The 20,979-nt window shown below is 42.2% G+C and overlaps 1 protein-coding gene across 6 annotated transcripts in view; it reads left to right on the top strand.

Annotated features, from left to right (window-relative positions):
- The window catches only part of LOC147122047 (mesoderm induction early response protein 1-like), a 75,706-nt gene extending 55,324 nt beyond the window's left edge, over positions 1-20,382 (top strand). For 5 of the 6 annotated variants that reach the window (XM_085982732.1, XM_085982733.1, XM_085982737.1 and 2 more), the window contains 3 exons: positions 9,555-9,682; positions 10,966-11,105; positions 19,246-20,382. In XM_085982732.1, the coding sequence (XP_085838858.1) occupies positions 9,555-9,682; positions 10,966-11,105; positions 19,246-19,628 (651 nt within the window). In that variant the 3' untranslated portion in view covers positions 19,629-20,382. The remainder of the gene's footprint in view (positions 1-9,554; positions 9,683-10,965; positions 11,106-19,245) is intronic. The other variant, XM_085982735.1, reaches the window with a different exon arrangement.
- Positions 20,383-20,979: the final 597 nt, after the last annotated feature.

Consider the following 20,979-nt stretch of genomic DNA (forward strand, 5'->3'; position numbering starts at 1 on the left):
TGATGAAAGAGAATCTGGCCAAACTAGAACTTGATCTCAACGAATACAGAGAAACACTGGCCAAGAATTTGAAGGAGGAATTCAAACAGCTAAAAACGGAACACGAGTCCACCATCCACAAGCTGAGAAAGACCATAGAGGAGCAAAGAAATGAGATCAAAGAACTCCGTACTCAACTAAACAAAATGAAGGAGACCGTAGAAAGGCTCAGCAGGCAACACAAACCTCTTAAGGTCCAAAAACCTGAGGACACAAAAACAACACACACAAGGACACAGAACCCACCGGATGCCACCCCACACGAAGACACACCGAAAGCCACAAACCCCGCTCCAACCAGCCCTCAGTCGAGTCATGCCCAGACTACTGCTACCCAGTCCTCACACACAGGAACACAAAAACCGACAGATACCCCCCCAAACGAGGACACACCGAAAGCCCCAAACCCCGCTCCTGCCACACAACATATCCCAGAAACCCAGCCAACAACCAGCCACCAGGCGAGTCCTACCCAGACTACTGTTACCCAGTCTGAAAAACCAGCCCCTCAGGCGGTCCTGCTGACCGACTCCAACGGAAAGTTTCTGGACCCCCAGAGGCTGTTCCCAGACCATCAAGTCCTGAAAAAATGGTGCAGCAACACAGGCCAAGCAATGAAGATCCTGAACAAAGAATCCCTTGGAAGCCCCAAATGGATTGTGATCCACACAGGCACGAACGACCTACGCACCCTACAGGAAGGCACGGCTTGGGCGGTGAGCAGGATGGCAGAAAAGGCCAGCAGGGAATTCCCCGAGGCGCGGATCGTGATCTCCACACTACTGCCCAGAAAGGACACCCCAGCCTATATAATCCACAACACCAACAGGGAGATCGACACGAGATGTTCTGTCCTCCCCAACGTCTCCCTGGCCCATCATCCAAACATCAACACAAGGGACCTCTATGACGAAATACATCTACTCAAACAGCGGATGTGGGTCTTCGCAAGAAACCTCATAAACACTGCCAAAAGACGCAGCCCTCCCACCCCCCCTACCGTTGGGAGCCCAAACAGGACCACCAATGTCCCCCACCCCCCTTTACAAAACCGACAACAGAACCGTGCTTTTATACCTGACCCAAGACCCCCCTCTAGACCACAGACTGTAGACCAAGAACTGAGAAAGATCATGACGATGCTGAACAGCCTGATAGAAAGCCGGAGAAATTATTAATATTGTTATCTATCATTATCATTATTGTTATTTTACCAGTATTATTAATATTGTTATCTATCATTATCATTATTGTTATTTTACCAGTATTATTACTATTATTAGATAGATATATGTGCATGCCTCATGAAATTTATACTAAATCATCACTTAGCATTATAGAAAGTAGTGTTTCCACACTCATCCCACAAAATAGGTCCATTTTATTTCGTTTTATTGAACTATATAAATGCGTTCTTTCCACATAAGCTGCTGGAATATCCAGGGCCTCCGCTCCTCAACTTTTGGGATGAAGAGTACAGACCCTGAATTCCTAAAAGCTATAAAAGACATTGATATAATTGTGTTAACAGAAACATGGTGCCAAAAGGACATGCCGACCCACTGTCCTCCAATGTACCATGAAATCATTGTGCCCTCAGTAAAGAACACTAAAACACGCAAGGGCAGAACCTCCGGGGGAATATTGGTGTGGTTTAAGGGAGAACTGGACAAACACATCTCACCGGTAAAACAGGGGAAATCACACGTATGGCTAAAACTAGATAAAAATATAGGAATAGCAAAAAAAGATGTTTACTTATGTGCGATCTACATACCTCCAATAGATTCGCCATATTTCGAAGAGGAGTTATTTGATACTCTCCACATGGAAATCAGCCATTTCCAGGCCCAAGGAAAGGTGATAATATGTGGGGACCTAAATGCAAGGACCGGTTGTGAACCTGACTTCATAGACCCACAGGGAAACAACCATGTGTTTGGCCAGACCCCTTTAGATGTCACACCAGCCATCGCAAATCGGAACAACCTTGATCGTGAAATAAATAAAAGCGGTAGGGAGGTAGTGCAACTCTGCTGAGCCTTAGGCCTGTACATAGTTAATGGTAGGTTCAGAGGGGACTCCCTAGGGAGACTCACATACTCCTCAACTCTTGGGTCTAGTGTGGTGGACTATACAATCACTGACCTGGACCCCTGCGATATCAACGCATTCACTGTCAGGCAGCAATCCCCCCTCTCAGACCATAACCAAATAAATGTGTACCTTAAACTTTCTGCCCAAACTACAGACACAAAAAAGGAACACAGTAAGCTACATAAAATAAACCAGACATACAGATGGGCCCCAGACAGTGGAGATAAATTCATCACAGCACTAAATTCACCTGATCTCACAAGTAAAATTTCAAAATTTAAAGAAAATCTATATGAGATCACCAGAGATGGTGTAAACACGGCCATAGAGGATATAAACATGATCTTCCATGAGGCAGCTGTAAAAGCCGACCTCGTGAAACAGAAGAGGAAGCATCAAAAAAGACAAAATAAAAATATGAAATGGTTTGACCACGAATGCAAAAATGCCAGAAAAGACCTGAGAAAAATATCAAACCAAAAGCATCGGCAACCAAACAATCCGGACCTACGTACTAGATACAATGAAACCCTCAAAAGATATAAACACACCATTAGGAACAAAACACAAAACTATACCCACAAAATACTCGAAGAAATTGAAAACTCCACCAATCCAAAACAATTCTGGGAAATGTGGAATAACCTGAGTACAACACAATTGCAAGCATTACCAATCCAAGATGGCGACATCTGGAGAACACATTTTGAAAACCTCTACAAAGACATCCCAAAAAACAAAACAAACCCAAGTCAACATCAGGTCACAGAAAAACTCCACACATTAGAAGCAACAATTAAAGACAACCAAAACCCTCTAGACTCCCCAATCACATGGAAAGAACTGGCCACAAAAACAAAATCTCTCCACCTAAAGAAAGCCTGTGGCCCAGACAACATCAAAAATGAAATGCTAAAGTTCAGTAATATGGAGATGCAGGGTGCGATACTCAAACTATTCAACATCATATTACGCTCAGGCTGTTTTCCCGATATCTGGTGCCAAGGACTAATCTCCCCCATATATAAAAGTGGAAACAAATCAGACCCAAATAACTACCGCGGCATCTGTGTCAACAGTTGTCTAGGGAAGTTATTCTGCAGTATTCTAAATAGTAGATTACTTGATTTTCTTAACAAACATAATATCCTCAGAAAAAACCAAATAGGCTTTCTTCCAAAACACCGCACCGCCGACCATATCTATACCCTTCACACCCTCATCGAAAAACATAAACACCAAACAAAAAATGGGAAAATATTCGCCTGTTTCATCGACTTCAAGAAAGCCTTTGACTCTATATGGCACGAAGGGCTCTATTATAAACTTCTTCAGTGTGGAATAGGGGGCAAAGTCTATGACCTTATTAAATCAATGTATCTGAAAAACAAATGCGGGGTCAAAATTGGAGACAAACGCACCGATTTCTTCACCCAGAGAAGAGGCGTCCGGCAGGGCTGCAATTTGAGCCCGACCCTGTTCAACATATACATAAATGAATTAGCAGACATGCTGGAGCAAAGCGAGTCACCAGGTCTCCGTCTCCTAGATGGAGAAGTGAAGTCCCTGTTCTATGCGGACGACCTGGTTCTGCTGTCTCCCACAGAACAGGGATTACAGCAACAACTAGACCTACTCGACAAATACTGCCAAAATTGGGCTCTAACAGTAAATCTAAAGAAAACCAACATCATTTTTCAGAAAAGACCCAGATGTCAGGAAAACAAATACCAGTTTACCCTCAGTGATACCACTATAGGACACACTATGAGCTACACCTACCTTGGTCTAACTATTACAGCATCAGGGAGCTTCAGCATAGCAGTGAATGCACTAAAAGAAAAAGCCCGAAGAGCCCTATATGCAATAAAAAGAAAATTCTACAACATCCAAATCCCAATCAAAATCTGGCTCAAAATTTTTGACAGCATAATCCTGCCCATTGCACTGTACGGTAGTGAAGTATGGGGCCCGCTAAATCACCAAAGCTACACTAAATGGGAAAAACACACAATAGAAGCCCTACATGCAGAATTCTGCCGAAGCATCCTTCGCACCCAAAGAAAAACGCCAACAAATGCATGCAGAGCCGAACTAGGCAGATACCCACTGATAATAAACATCCAAAAACGAGCACTAAACTTCCTAAATCACCTCAAATCTAGCTCCCCAGACACCCTTCATTTCAAAGCCTTTCAGACCCAAGAGCTAAACCCAGAAAAAAGTCCCCTGAGTCAGCTGCTACTGAAACTAAGTACTCAGCCGGACCCTGACCAGCCCCAGACCAACACAGCCGTCCAAACACCAATCCGAGTGAACCAAATCATTAAAAAATGCAAAGAAACCTACCTGGAACATTGGAACAAAATAACCGAAAGCCAAAGCAGATTAGAATGTTACCGGGCCCTAAAAAGAGAATATAAACTGGCAGACTACCTCACGACCATCAGAGACACAAAACAGAGACAGACCCTCACCAGGTACAGACTAAGCGACCACCAACTGGAAATTGAAAAAGGCAGATACAAGAAATCCTGGCAGCCTAGAGAGAATAGAATATGCGATCAATGTCTGGCTGGCGAGGTTGAAACAGAAATGCATTTCCTCCTAAAATGCGAAAAATTCAACACATCAAGAAACATATTATTCAACAAGCTAAGCCAAACCACCCCAGATTTCAAGGAATTGGATGATCTGTCAAAATTGAGATTAGTCCTAGGAGAAGGAGACAGACCATACCTTGGGGCTAAATATGTAACAACATGTCACAACCTGAGGACTGTTTAAAAGTAAGACTGTTTAAAATTAATATTGAACGTACCAAATGAAGTAGAAAGACTGTTTAAAATTAATATTGTTTAAAAGTAATATTGTATATACCCAACAAATGTCAAATCGATTGACACCTACAGAATGTTGGAAAACTGTACCTTTTTGCAATGTAAGCTTTGGCAATATGGTTCTCTGTAAACTTTCATGCCAATAAAGCATTTGAACTGAACTGAACTGAACTGAGAAGGAGAGAGAGAGAGAGAGAGGGAAGGAGAGAGAGAGGGAAGGAGAGAGAGAGAGAGGGAAGGAGAGAGAGAGAAGGAGAGAGAGAGGGAAGGAGAGAGAGAGAGAGGGAGAGAGGGAAGGAGAGAGAGAGGGAAGGAGAGAGAGAGAGAGGGAAGGAGAGAGAGAGAGAGGGAAGGAGAGAGAGAGAGAGAGGGAAGGAGAGAGAGGGAAGGAGAGAGAGAGAGAGGGAAGGAGAGAGAGAGAAGGAGAGAGAGAGGGAAGGAGAGAGGGAAGGAGAGAGAGGGAGAGAGGGAAGGAGAGAGAGAGGGAAGGAGAGAGAGAGAGAGGGAAGGAGAGAGAGAGGGAAGGAGAGAGAGAGGGAAGGAGAGAGAGAGAGGGAAGGAGAGAGAGAGGGAAGGAGAGAGAGAGAGGGAAGGAGAGAGAGAGAGAGAGAGAGAGGGGGAAGGAGAGAGAGAGAGAGAGGGAAGGAGAGAGAGAGAGGGAAGGAGAGAGAGAGAGAGGGAAGGAGAGAGAGAGAGAGGGAAGGAGAGAGAGAGAGAGAGGGAAGGAGAGAGAGAGAGAGGGAAGGAGAGAGAGAGAGAGGGAAGGAGAGAGAGAGAGAGGGAAGGAGAGAGAGAGAGAGAGGGAAGGAGAGAGAGAGAGAGGGAAGGAGAGAGAGAGAGAGGGAAGGAGAGAGAGAGAGAGAGGGAAGGAGAGAGAGAGAGAGGAAGGAGAGAGAGAGAGAGGGAAGGAGAGAGAGAGAGAGGGAAGGAGAGAGAGAGAGAGGGAAGGAGAGAGAGAGAGAGGGAAGGAGAGAGAGAGAGGGAAGGAGAGAGAGAGGGAAGGAGAGAGAGAGAGAGGGAAGGAGAGAGAGAGAGAGGGAAGGAGAGAGAGAGAGGGAAGGAGAGAGGGAAGGAGAGAGAGAGAGGGAAGGAGAGAGGGAAGGAGAGAGGGAGGGAGAGAGGGAGAGAGGGAAGGAGAGAGGGAGAGAGGGAAGGAGAGAGGGAAGGAGAGAGAGAGAGAGGGAAGGAGAGAGAGAGAGAGAGAGAGGGAAGGAGAGAGAGAGGGAAGGAGAGAGAGAGAGAGAGAGATTGGGAGTGAGAGAGAGAGAGAGAGAGATTGGGAGTGAGAGAGAGAGATTGGGAGTGTGAGAGAGAGAGAGATTGGGAGTGTGAGAGAGAGAGAGATTGGGAGTGTGACAGAGAGATTGGGAGTGAGAGAGAGAGAGATTGGGAGGGGAGGGGGGAGGGAAGGGGGAGAGTCCCTGAGCCCCGCCCCCCACTCACCCGAGCCCCGCCCCCCCGAGGGTGGCCCCCCCCGATCTGTAGTCCGGGCCCGCGATGTCCCGCCCCGCGATCTCCCGATGTCCCGAGCCGCGCCCCCCGCCCTCCCGAGCAGCGGCGTCCCACTCTCCGGAGCCCCGCCCCTCCAGATCGCCGATTGCGGCTGAGAGCCCTGCACTCCGAGCCCCGGCCGAGCCGGCTTGAAGTTTGCCGGTTGCCGGGGTAACCCTTCCCGCTCACGAAGGCCGAGATCCCGCCCCCCCCCCCGATGTCCCGAGCCCCGCCCCCCGCCCTCCCGAGCAGCAGCGTCCCACTCTCCGGAGCCCCGCCCTCCAGATCGCCGATTGCGGCTGAGAGACCCGCCCCCTGCCCGAGCCGAGCGCGGGACAGAGAGACTGCCGCGTCTCAGCTGCTCCTGCTGCGCGCGCACCCTGACCCTCGTGGCTGACGCCGATTGAGTTCGGGGACAGCCGTTTTTTTTTTTTTAAAAAGCCAGAGCGGGCTCTCGCGGGCGGGCGGCGCATGCGCGGTCAGTGCCAGCAGCGCGAGGCGGCCCGCGGGGAGTAGTTAGGGAAACCCCGCAGGCTGGCGGCCGTTAGCAAGCGGATCACTTCGGGCGGCCCGCCCGCTCCGGCCCCGACACCGTGAAACCTGAGATGGGGAAGTAGAGAGAGAAGAGGAGAGAGAGGGAAGAGGAGAAGGAGAGAGAGGGAAGAGAGAGAGAGAGAGAAATTTTTTGAGCTTCAGGCCTGCCTGCAGCGGGCCTGGAGAGCAGCACCGAGTCCCCCCTGCGCGAGGGTGAGGAGGAGGGGGGGGGGTGGTTTGCTAAACACAATATAAAACTCAAATAAATTGTTAATTAATTCCCTAACACATAATTCAAATATTTACCTTAGTTCCCTAACACACTGAAAGTGTGGGGAAAAAATCGTGAAAAATCAAGATGGCGGCCACTCACCTCGGTTCAGAAGGATAAGGCCCGCCCACACACGCACCGATTGGTCGACCGGTCAGGTCACCGAAGCATAGGATTGGTCAATCGTCGAGTCACTCGACACTCAACTGTAGGACGGCACGCGCCAGGAACCCGCCGTACGATTGGTCGACCTCGACGTCACACGGTCGCTAATGAGATGCTAATGAGCGGAACGCTGAACGTTTTTCGGATACCGCGGGCGCGGTTTTTGTCCGGCCGAAACGTAAATACGCCTATGACCGGTCCGGAATCGCAAGCTTTCTTTTGAGGCAACGCGCGCGTCGGTACACTCTGTAACTTTCAAACGTATAGAACACGGACAGACAGACAGACATCGGGACAGACAGAAGAGCCGCTTTATATATATAGATAAGGCAGCTAACATGCTCCGTAGGTACCAAAGATCACTTTGAAAGTTGGTTTCGCTGTTTTCCTCTAGAAGCAAAGTGGCATTGGGGAAGAGCTAGAAACAAATTTGCAAACCTGTTTTTAGAGTAACTGTACACAAATCTTATACATATTCAGTTCCAATATTACTGCTGGTCATTCCACTGGAGTAGTTCTGCAAACGAAATGTGTATGCATTTGAGAACCTCTATAGGTGTATTATTTATTGGTGCATATACATTTCCTGGTATTGCCAGCAGAACTAGATTATCCATTAGAGGCAATTGCGATGGAATTCTGTGGGTACTGTGTAAACAGCAATAGTCCCCCATCCAAATTTACATTTTAAAGTATTTTTACATAATTATTTGTACCAGAAAATAAGTTTTCATGCGGTATAATAAAGCTGTGACCTTGCCTCCCACCGTCACTGATCCATCAATAGCTGGTTATTTATAATATGATTTTTTTTAGTTAAGTTGCTTGCTTGGTTTGCTACCGTCACCGGGAGGTCGATTTAATGATAAGTTTGGTCTCCTTTGAGACGGCATTAGTTGTGATCTAAGATCACGTAACTGGGTGGGCCGCGAGAAGGCTGTCATCCACCTTTTAGTTAAGTAACAGCATATCTCTTGTGTTGTTCATGGTGAATCAGAGTTTTTATAAAAAACAAGGTTTTTTTTATTCGTTCCTGGGATATGGGCGTCACTGGCATTGTCTTTAAAATAAAAATGAATTTCCATAAACAAAAATGATCTCAGTGCTCAAATGTTCATTGTTTGCAGTTTCCCAGTTTTTAAATTTTAAAAATCCCTTGGCCTCCAAAAATTATTGGTGAGAGGGATTTTAACTTTCTTTGTTGACAGAAAGGAAAACAAAGAAATCACAACTGCTGCTGATGAGAGGGTTTGTCTAACTGAGCAATTCATAATAGAAAATATTTTAGATGAGACCTGAAATAAATAAGTTCAGTCTCTTGTTTGTTTACTTGAAAGCCATTTAGAAAAAGCAGAGAAACTCTCAAATTCTCTGGGATGAGGGGATGTAATGCTGCTGCTTCAAATCAGAAACCTAGTACTGTACTGCGTGCGGGGAAACTCTGAAGACTGAACATTCTCAGAATATGCAAATATGGTTAGAAGCCCTGCAACTTTTTCCTTGGGTATATTTCCAGTTGAAGCCTAGGCTTTTGAGGCAGGCTCGGGCCTTGAACCAAAATTTTTAAGAAATGCATTAGAAGACGCAAAGACAATTCATTGGGTAATTTTAATCATGTTATTGTGAAATAAATAATTTTCTAAACATTTTATTTTGTTTGAATCCTTATTTTGGACATTATAAATTGCCGTTGCTGAGAAAAAATATCAGATACAAATGTTTTGAATAAGAATTTTGAGTCATTCAATTTGTTTATCAGCAAACTGACAGACAATTGTTTAAATAGGAAGTTTAAATATAAATGTTTATATAGACAGTTTCAATGTTAAATGTTGGCATCAGGAAGTAAAGCTTACGGACAAAGTACACGTGCAAGATTGTTCAGGTACAGATAGATTTAAAACATTTTTATGTGCTAATCATTGGAATAGCCGAACGACAAAATATTTTGGGGCCAAAGACGAAAACACGGCAGAGCAAACTAACATTTAGATTGTCCTACAGGAGGTAACTTTGTTAATTCTGATTATGTATGTACTTAATTTTTAGGGTGGTTAAAATTACTTTAAATATTTTATTACTGATATGTTTATTTCCTATTAATGTGCACGTTTCAGGTGAGAACACGGTCAGTAGGGGATTGTGTAGCATTTTATTACATGTGGAAGAAGTCTGAGCGTTATGATTTTTTTGCACAGCAGACTAGATTCGGCAAAAAGAAATATAATCTTCATCCAGGTGTTACGTAAGTGTTTTTGAATTACTGGCAGTAAATGGTTGTATAATGTATACATCTAATTTATTTTCTAACATTGCATTAGCAAATGTGTTCTGTATTCTGTATTGCTGGCTTTTCCCATCATCATATCAATATATCTTATTGTGCAATATTAAGCTACCATATCCCTTTTCCTTTCCATGATCCAGTCATATTGCATAAAGCTCTGATAAAGAAATTAGTGCAGTGGATTATGTTTACATACAATGGAGGCTTGATGTAGCAAATTTCATTATAGCAAAGTTTTGGTCTGACCTGGTTCAGTTGTATTGAATTTTACCTTGATGTGTCAAAGTGGATCCGTGGTATATTGAGTATTGTCACACAACTCGGTTGTGCGCACCTGCTCCTGGTTTCCTAAGCTCGTTCTGCAGATGCACCTGCATTGTTAAAACCACCCTGATTTTCCCAGGACAAATGGTGTGGTAGCCGCCCACACTATTGCCTAGCACTGGTCTGCTGCTGTTTCGCTCTCCGACTGGGAGTCAGGGCATTCATTGCTATTTACTTTCTATGTCCTTGTTTGAATTTGGAGGCCAGCAGTGTAAGTAATATCAAACTCAGTTGCTTCCTCTTTAGTGGATAATCCACCAGTGAAGGAGCGGTACTGAGACCAGACTGTTCCAACTCCCTTTATCACTGACGAGGAGTCAGAGAGTGGAAAAGAGGCTTGCTTAGGAAAGTAATATTCCAGCAGAGTAAGCCCAGTTATATCAGTAGGAGGCCAGGAGCAGAAATCCTAATCTAATGTTTTTGGCCAGTACCTTTGACTTCATTGTATGGCTATTCCACTGCATATCCACCTGTTAAAGCTGTTATTCTGATCAAATCAAATTATTGGTAACAACTTATAAACTGAACATTTTTCAAAACCATCAGAAAATTGGTTGTCACTCTTATGATTTCTGATCGCATACCCATGGTAAGATATTGTATAAAGAGACTAAAAGTGATTATGCTAGATTCTGTGCAGGATCAGTATCTAATCCTGGAGGAGCATTAAGTCCAACAAGTGCATCATCCTAAATCAGTTTTGTTTTAGTTATAATAGAAAGGTATTGCAGTGAGCAAACCGAAGACTCGCAGATGGGGTTTATATGGGGGTGGGGGGGGCAGAAAAAGCAAATCATGACGTGGAAAAAGTGTCTTTCTTTTAAATGTACACTTCTACTGGATCCAGTCTGAAATTGAAACCAGTGTCGAATGGCTGGTCAGGCTTTTGTATAACAGACTTCTGAAATTGGTTTTAGGGATTATATGGACCGTCTCCTGGATGAAACCGAGAGCACAGCTTCCAGTTGTGCACCTTCACCTCCTCCAACAACCTCGACCAGCAGTAGTAGCCAGACAGAGAGGGAAGATACTGCTGCAATAGGAAGTAATATGAATGGTGAGTTCTGCATTAACTTTTTGTCTTGTCTTGATTTAAGGCTGAACCCTTTCTGCTTGTGTGTTGGGATGTAATGTTGCCATGCATTGCTTTTACTAACTTAACTTTGTCATCTTAAAACACTTCCAATCTGAAACAACGATCAGATATGTTTGTTCCTTTCACTGTTTTCAAGACGGCTTTTTAAAAGGATTAATATTTTGTTCAGTACACCTCATTTTAGTTAACCATACTTCTTTAACAGTACAATCTCAGCAAGTATACTATGTAAACAGTAGCTAAGCAGGAGCCAATATCTAATGCTATCCTTTACTGAGCTTGCGTCTTAAAATCAGTTTAGTTTGTCTCTAGCTACTTTGATCACTTTCTGGACTCCTTTTGTGTCTCTATCTCCATGTTGGAGAGTTAATAGATGAATAATTATCCTTGGTTTTATCTTCCTTTAATTGTGCTCTTACTAATTTGGATAAGTTGCCAACACATTAGAGTGTATCTGAGTTTGTTTTCATGCCTGAGATTATGCCTGATAAGTTGACCCGAAACAGTGAAATGTCTGAGGAATTGGAGGATTACAATGTGAAGTTGGTTGAACATGGCAGAAGTCTTTTGGAAACATTAAACATAGCAGCCTGCATACGTAATTGAGTAGAAAGCAATATTTTTTGAGTTCAGAGATTTAACACTAGTACACTAATGTTCTTGGCAATTGTTGGAGGTTTATTGCAAGAGTGCATATATTAAGGATCTTTTCCACCAAACGTCAGGTGTAAACAAAAGAAATTAAGTACCCAATCCACGATACTTTGTGCCTTGATCTAAGGTGCAATCTTCAAGAGGTATATTGCCTTTGTGGCACCAAGATATTCTTACTGTTATTAAGACGTAAAACAAGACATTGTTCCCACTTATTAAAATCACAAGATCAGTCAAGGAATAACATTGGTGTAGTAGCAAGTCACCACAAGTCCTATGCCCAGTTACTGGAATACATAGAATATGTATTCTAAAGTTAACTTCATAATTTGTGTAGGACATTGTTTCCACTACATTGGTATCATAATGTGAAACGCACAATTGGTGAGGTGCATTTTTTGTGCAATCTGGCTTTCATGTGAACTATATCATGATATGAACTCTGACGTAAATAGTATTTTTGATCTTGAATTTTAAATAACAAATGCAATACCCGATTTTGGTTCTAAATATTCGAATAGATATCCAAGTCTAAATTATCCAATTGGGACAGAAGACATTTTTTCAAATTTGGTTATGGTGTTAAAATCATAGAAAAATACAGCGCAAAACAGTCCATTCAGCCCATCAAGTCTGCACTGGTATTTTTGTCCAGGAGCCACCTGATCTCACTCCATTCTCCTGCTTGCTCCCTGTAGACTTCAATATTCCTCTTTTCAAACAACTATCTAGTTTTTTTTTTAAAGGGTCAATTCTTGAAAACTCTTTGTGGCAGAGAATTCACAATTTTAACCACCCTCTGTGTCAAGAAATCCTTTCCTACATTCTATTTTAATTCTTTTTGTAATTATCTTTAATTTGTGCCCTCTTGTTACCATCTTGCTGACCAGAAGAAACAATCCATCACTATTTATCTTATCAAAACCCTTCATAATCTTGAAAACAACTATCAGATTGCGCTTAATCTTCTCGGCTCTTGTGAGGCTGCAGCATCACTATGGAGTGGGAAACCTGAGGTTTGGCTCACTGGTGGATTCCTGATGTTTGTCAGCAGTGAAGGGAGGTGCAAGATTTCGGCCTGACCGCACTGGGTGTAGGGGGTCTTGTGTTTGGCACCAATTATTTGTGACTTTCTGAGGGATCGGTGTAAACACTGATTTGGTTGTTTTTTTGATTAAATTCCTTGACACGCATACGCGTGCACCTGCTTGCTCTTCCTCCCTATTTCATAGCTATAACAAAATGTTATCAAATAAACGCATGAAAATTAAGAATTTTAAAATTCAACTCTTTGTTTTTCATGGTGGGGCAAAATCAAATTAAGATAAGGAAAATCAGTGCATATGTCTCTTTGATTAGTAATTGGAATGTTTATATTTTCCAACATAACTCGGATGGTAACTAGAGGCAGTTCTAACTTGCAGCGTAACATAGGTAATAATCAGTTGGTAATTAGAAGTTGTTTGCTTTAAAATTCAACAGAATCTTGTAACTTACATTAAATATTGCTCTCTACATGCTGTTAGTGTCACCTATATTCAATTTGACAGCATTTTTAAGCCTTTCCTGCAAGCTGACTCTTCCTCAAAGTGCAGTGCTTTAATAAAAATTACCATTGTGTGTAAATGAACAAAGAAGATAAAAAGATGGCTTACTTGGTGAATGTGCTGCCTTTCCTTGCCTGACTGTGCTGCTACTCCTGCATACCATGGTTCTTGCTGTCTTGCTCTGGATCTCTATGGGTTAAGGGAAGTATGTAGAATTTTCTTTTGATGTTAATCCTGGGGGCTCTTTTTTTAATCAGGTGAGTAACCTAAAGCTCTAAACATCAGAAAGTGAAATTTGAATTAGATATTGAATTATAAGATATATTTTTGAATGGAAAACAATGTTCTCTTTATTTTGATTTAGCAAAATACTACAGTAATTTGGTTTCAACCAATCCCCCATTTGGGGGGGGGGGGGGGGGTGCGCAGACATTGTAGCATAGGGTGTGGTAATTTGCAATGTAATCTTAAGGATCAGCATCCTCTAACTTATGGTACATGGGGGATAGTGTTATTCAAAAAACAGACTTTTTTTGGAAAGTAGTGTATTAAGTGGTTTTTCACTAGAATGGTGGGATGGGTATCTCTCACAAGTTGTTGCCTTCGGTGTGATGTGATTTAGGCTAGAACCATTTCCTCTTGCAGTCACCTCACCACATCCATAAGTGGACCTCGTGTCCCTTATGATTCAAAAGCTGCACCCCTGTGCTCCTTCAAAGATGTCTACCTTTCGAGACTCTTAATCATAGAACTCTAGTGCCAACTGCACTTTAGTTCTCTCCAACCCACTCCAGAAAACCATTTCAGCAGCAGACCATGCCCACACTAGGGGTAGATTCTGAATTAACTAACAAGATTTATATACAGTTATTAAACAAGTAAGATGTATACAGAACAGCACAAGATTATATACAATAATAGCAGTAAAGGGCCTGATCTTTTAAAATATAGTCTACTCACAACAGTGGATGTAGTCAGTCATGACTAGTTTGAGAGTAAAACTGTGATTATATTAAATGCACATTTACTGGTCAGTGTGTTATTTGCAAATAAAATGCTGTATAAATTAGATTTTACAGTATTTCCCATGGATTCTAGAGCATTTGTTGTATAAAGTCAAATAAGTAAAATTCTGTTCAAATATCATTAAAACCAGACATAAGGGGGAATGAAAGTCTTAACAGCACCACTTTCTGTTTAAAGTGCTCCCAACTGTCTATTAAAAAGTTTAATAAAGGTAACAAATATTCATCCATGCCTACCTAGAAAGCTAGCAAAAGATGACCAACAGCATCAAAAAGGATGACAAAAAAAGCACAATATAATTAGATGACTATGAAAACATGAATTACACTTAAAGTGCAATGGGACAAAGGTTTGTAACTTAATTTGTGGATATAAAGCCAACATTGCTTCACTTCAAGTACATGACAAGAATTCAATGCACAAGCTTTATTTTCTTGAGGGGGTCAGTACGCATGCTTTCTCCCCGATAAAATTTGATTTCTGACATTTATTTGGTGCATTTTCCCATGTTTTGGAATGTACAATGAACATTTTTTTCCATTTAGAAAGGGAAAGGACTTTAGCTCAATCTTTTTGAAAGCTTGCTCTCTAGTTGTCATTCTGGAAAATAACTTATTTTTCTTTTATATTTTAAAACTTCTTTCTCCCCAGTAGCAACAGAAATAAATAATTAACAAATTGTGCATTTGTTTTCAACACTTACATTTTATGTTCGATGATTTTTCCTTTAATTCATGATTTTAAAAACTCACGGCATTTGGGTTTTCAACTCGACAATTAGATCAAGCTTTGCCAAAGCATTGCTCCATACTTTTCTTCTCCCTTCGTCCCCCCAGTAGTGCTACTCGCTTCTCTCTTCCTTCTCAAGTGCTGCCGTTAGCATCATTTCTCTTTCCTCTCTTCCCTACCCAGCTGCCACTGCTTCCCTTTCCTTCACTCTGCACTCCTACTTCTTCATGCTTCTGCTACAATTGATGTCACTATGCATTTACTGATAATTCCTGCTATCAGTGTACAGTAGCAGGAATGTAAGTAGGTAGGAATTGGGAGTGGTGCTTGCGAGATGGGGCAATGATTTGACCCGCAAATGTGGACTGTTCATGTCTACAATGGACACTTGGCATATATGAGTAGGAGGGCTGTGCCATGTCCGGTCTCCTCGACGCCAACAACAACTTGCATTTATATAGCACCTTTAACATGGTAAAACGTCCCAAGACACTTCACAGGAGCGTTATCAAACAGAATTAGACACCGAGCCACAATATTAGAACAGGCCAAAGAGGTAGGTTTTAGGGAGGGTCTTAAAGGAGGAGAGAGAGGCAGACCGGTTTAGGGAGGGAATTCTAGAGTTTAGGGCCCAGGCAGCTGAAGGCAACACCGCCAATGGTGGAGTGATTAAAATCAGGGCTACGCAAGAGGTCAGAATTGGAGGAGCGCAGACATCTTGGAGGGTGTAGGGCTGGAGGAGGTTACAGAGATAGGGGCTAGGCCATGCAGGGATTTCAAAACAAGGATGAAAATTTTAAAACCAAGGCGTTGCTGGATTGGGAGCTAATGTAGGTCAGCGAGCACAAGGGTGATGGGTGAACAGGACTTGGTGCGAGTTAGAATATGGACAGCAGAGTTTTGGATGAGTTCAAGTTTATAGAGGATCGAAGATGGGACGCAGGTCAGGAGAAGACGCAAAAAACTTCCCGGAAATAGTGGAGAACCAAGGGTCTAGCAAGAATGAGGAACTGAAAGAAATTACAGGAAACTTTGTGCTATCCGGCACCCATGGGACCGAGCTACTGCCGTTTTTTTTAAAAGCTCCAGATAGACCAGCGTCAATGTTATCAGATAGGAGCTTTTCATCGCAGTATCTGACCACAAACACCTGTTGCTCAGCAACAGCTTGTAAACACTCGGCCCGTGGCTTGGAAGCGTCTCTGAAGCTGTTGCTAAGCGACAAAGATGCTTTCTAGAGCCTGCCTGTGAAAAGAATGCTAGGAGGAAAAAAAACACCTAACCAAAACGGCTGCTGATTTCTGCCGTTAGATCAAAGTTGCCGGACATTCAACTTCCGGATAGCACAAAGTTTCCTGTAGTATTAGTAAAAAAAAAAAAATGGTACTGGAGAAATTAATAGGACTGAAAGCCGATAAATCCCCTGGACCTAATGGACTGCATCCTAGGGTTTTGAAAGAGGTGGCTATAGAGATAGTGGATGCATTGGTTGTCATTTTCCAAAATTCCAGATTCTAGAATGGTTCCCGCAGATTGGAAGGTAGCAAATGTAACCCCACTATTTTAAGAAAGGAGGGAAAAAGAAAACTGGGAACTACAGACCAGTTCGCCTGACATCAGTAGTAGGGAAAATTCTGGAATCTATCCTTAAGGGTGTGGTAACAGGGCACTTAGAAAACAATAATGGCCCAGAAATTAGGTTCGAGGGCTTGCCGCGCGTGCAAGCCCCCGATGTACACTTACCCGGCGCGCCGACAGCTGAAGCCTGGGACTGCTTGGAATTCCTGTCACTGGCCCGGTTCAGCTGTCGGCGCGCTGTGCTTGCCTGATCCAGCGGCGTAGTTAGTTCGATGTGCCAGCTGGGATCAGGTGAGCACTGGGCAGCCAATCAGGGGAGGGAAAACTTCATTCATGAGTTTGATAGTAAGAACTGTCAAACTCATGAAAACTACGGGCGCCCAAAACACTACTTAAACTTTAAATAAAATTTTAAAAAACATCCCACTAATTAAATGAACTATAAATAACTTTAAAAAAACTATTTTAAACAATTAATCAAATTTTTGAAAAAAATAATTTTTTAAGAAATCGGGTCTAAAAATAAACTTACCTTACTGTAAAGTCCTTAAAAACAATAAAGCTGTGGAAAAAATGTGATAATTTTAAATAATAGACCACTTACCTTAAAGAATCAAGTCCTTACGTCTCCTTTTTACATTTTTAAAAAGTTGAGGCCCTTGCACACGGGCAAACCTGTCAAAAAGAAGGAAGTTCAACGCGTGCGCGCAGAGTCCTGCGCGCACGCGTTGGACCTCTGAACCCCTTGGAGGAAATGCCGGTTTCCCGCGCATGCGCTGTGCATGCTGAAATCCGGCACTTCCAACGGGCCCACGCGTGAGTACCCCGTCCGTACTCACGCGTTGAGACCGGAATTACTAGCCCATTAGGATTGAGCAGAGTCAACACGGATTTATGTAAAGGAAATAGTGTTTGACGAATCTGTTGGAGTTATTGAGGTTGTAACTCGCAGAATAGATAAGGGGGAACCAGTGGATGTGGTATATTTGGATTTTCAGAAGGCATTCAATAAGGTGCCACAAAAGAGGTTATTAAACAAAATTAGGGCTCATGGAATTGGGGGTAATATACTAGCATGGATTGAGGATTGGTTAACGAACAGAAAACAGAGAGTAGGAATAAATGGGTCATTTTCAGGTTGGCAGGCTGTAACTAGTGGGGTACCGCAAGGATCAGTGCTTGGGCCTCAGCTATTCACAATCTATATCAATGATTTGGATGAGGGGACCAAATGTATTATATCCAAATTTGCTGATGATACAAAGCTGGGTGGGAATGTAAGTTGTGAGGAGGATGCAAAGAGGCTTCAAGGGGATATAGACAGGCTAAGTGAGTGGGCAAGAACATGGCAAATGGAATATAATGTGGAGAAATGTGAAGTTATCCACTTTGGTAGGAAAAATAGAAAAGCAAGAGTATTTTTTAAATGGTGAGAGATTGGGAAATGTTGGTGTTCAGAGGGCCCTTGTACATGAATCACTGAAAGTTAACATGCAGGTACAGCAAGCAATTAGGAAAGCAAATTGTATTTTGGCCTTTATTATAAGAGGATTTGAGTATAAGAGTAAAGACGTCTTACTGCAATTATATAGGGCCCTGGTGAGACCACACCTGGAGTATTGTGTACAGTTTTGGTCTTACCTAAGGAAGGATATACTTGCCATTGAGGGAGTGCAATGAAGGTTCACTAGACTGGTTCCTGGGATGAGGGGATTGTCCTGTGAGGAGAGATTGAGTAGACTAGACCTATATTCTCTGGAGTTTAGAAGAATGAGATGATCTCATTGAAACATACAAAATTCTTACAGGGCTTGACAGGGTAGATGCAGGGAGGATGTTTCCCCTGGCTGGGGAGCCTAGAACCAGGGGTCACAGTCAGAATAAGGGGTCGGCCATTTAGGACTGAGATGCGGAGAAATTTCTTCACTCAGAGGGTGGTGAATCTTTGGAATTCTCTACCCCAGAGGGCTGTGGAGGCTCAGTTGTTGAGTATATTCAAGACAGAGATCGATAGATTTTTGGATATTAAAGGACTTGAGGGATATGAGGATAGTGCAGGAAAGTAGCGTTGAGGTAGAAGATCAGCCATGATCATATTGAATGGCAGAGGGGCCAAATAGCCTACTCCTGCTCCTATTTCTTATGTTCTTATGAGAGCATTGTAATAGTCAAGTCTAGAGGCAGGGATGAGGGGTTCAGCAGCAAATGAGCTGAGACATGGGTGGATTCGGGCGATGTTAGAGATAGAAGTAGGCGGTCTTGGTGAGGGTGCGGATGTGTGGTTGGAAGCTTATGTCAGGGTCAAATAGGACGCCAAGGTTGCAAACGGTCTGGTTCAGCTTCATGCTCTTCTCGCCCTTCCTCCAACCCGCCAAAACATTCATGCTACTAGTTGAGTACACGGCACAGCTTTTCCCTTTTAAATCTTTCATGTTTATTCTGTAAAGAAAAGTGATACATTTGAATGAGGTTTAATGTTAAAACAATTTTTGTTTTGTTTTTTGAAAAATATTTGCAGGTAATAGAATGAAGAGCCAACTGAAATCTTTTTGTTGTATCTGATGCAGGGACAAATGCTAATGGTCCAGCTGAAACATCAGATCAGTGGCACGATTATGGTGAAATCAAGGGATTGAACTACAATGGACCTGTCAATAATTCTGCAGTTTCTGGACATGCAAAAATGAGCACAAATGGCTGTGAGAAAGATGATGGTTTGTGCGATGTCAAACTGATAAATGCACAGAATGAAAATGATGAATCTGAATCAAGTTGTGAAAGACCAGCTAAGAGATTAAAAACCGATAGTGACTCTGGAAATGAGAAGAACAGTGTCGGCATTTCAGAAGGAAGCCTGCACTTGAAATCTGATGACTCTGAGAACTTGGCTGTTCTGACGGACTCATCAAGACACCAAATGCCTGTTGAATTGGATGCTCAACAAAACTAAGGAACTTGTAATAACCCAGTTTTTGTCTTGAGGCTTTTTTAAAAAAAACCTGATTAATAATTGGGTTGGTTTGTATAAATTTGGTCATTGACATCAGTGATGTCTTTTCTATAATATATTAATATATATATTAATATATATATATAAATCTATATATATATATATTAATATATATGTAAAAATTCTTCTGACTATCTGGGCTCAAAATACGTTCTGTATTTTTGCCAGATTTCTACATAGAATTTGGAAGGAATTTTTTGGATAAGTAGTTTCCTTGCAGTACACTTTCTGTAAAACTTGTACAGTTCCCTGATTATTGTATAGTTGCTAAGCTTTATCGTGGAGGGGGAGAGAAATAATAAATATACCAAGAATTTAATTATGTCTGACTCATTCCATTTTGGTACAACTTTTTTTAAATTATTAAAATGATGGAATGTTTAAAATATTTAAGAGGTAGTGGTTTTACACTGTCTGGAACTGTGATGAGGTTTATCGGGGTCACAGTTTTTACAAGACTGTAATTGATTGATGAAGCTTTTTGTATGCTATTCTATTACTGCAGCAAAAATTTCAGCTTGAATATAAAACTTTGTCCCTCAGTATTGCTGAGTCACAGTCCTGATTATATGCTGCATTTTCTTGATATTTTTGATAAGACTTGCTTACAACATGTTGAAGATGCATGTTACAAAATGAAATTGTGCAAAAACTGAGCTGTGATATTTTTCAATAAAAAAAATGAATCTTTGAATTTTTTTTATCCTTCAAGATTCCTATTGGTTACAATGTTTATTCCGTACAAATATATATAACATTTATTTCAGCAATTGTACTTTTTAAATTGAGAGGCGTAAGTGAAAGGTCAAGTCTCAATGCAAGATGCACCAAGGTGGCAATAAAAAGACTTGCATTTTTTGGACTGGAGGGAGGTATACAGTGGAGTTCCCCAAGGTTTAATACTAGGACAACTGCTGTTTTTGATACACATTAATAGCTTGGACTTGGGGCTCCAGGGCACAATTTCGAAATTAGCAAATGACATGAAACTTTGAAGTGTAGTAAACAGTGAGGAAGATAGCAATTAGACTTCAAGAGGACATAGGCTGGTGAAATGGGCGGACACATGGCAGATGAAATTCAACATAGCAAAGTGTGAGGTGAAGTAGGAAGAATGAGGGGAGACAATACCATCTAAATGGTACAATTTTAAAGGGGGTGCAAGAACAGAAGACCTGGGGTGTTTGTGCACAAATGTTTCAAGGTGACAGGACTGGTTAACAAAGCAGTTAATAAAGCATATGGGATCCTGGGCTTTATAAATAGAGGCATAGGGCTGCATTTTGCCAGC

Source organism: Somniosus microcephalus, chromosome 3 (genome assembly GCF_052327205.1).
Source record: "Somniosus microcephalus isolate GS21.2 chromosome 3, FLI_Smic_1.0, whole genome shotgun sequence".
Taxonomy (NCBI): domain Eukaryota; kingdom Metazoa; phylum Chordata; class Chondrichthyes; order Squaliformes; family Somniosidae; genus Somniosus; species Somniosus microcephalus.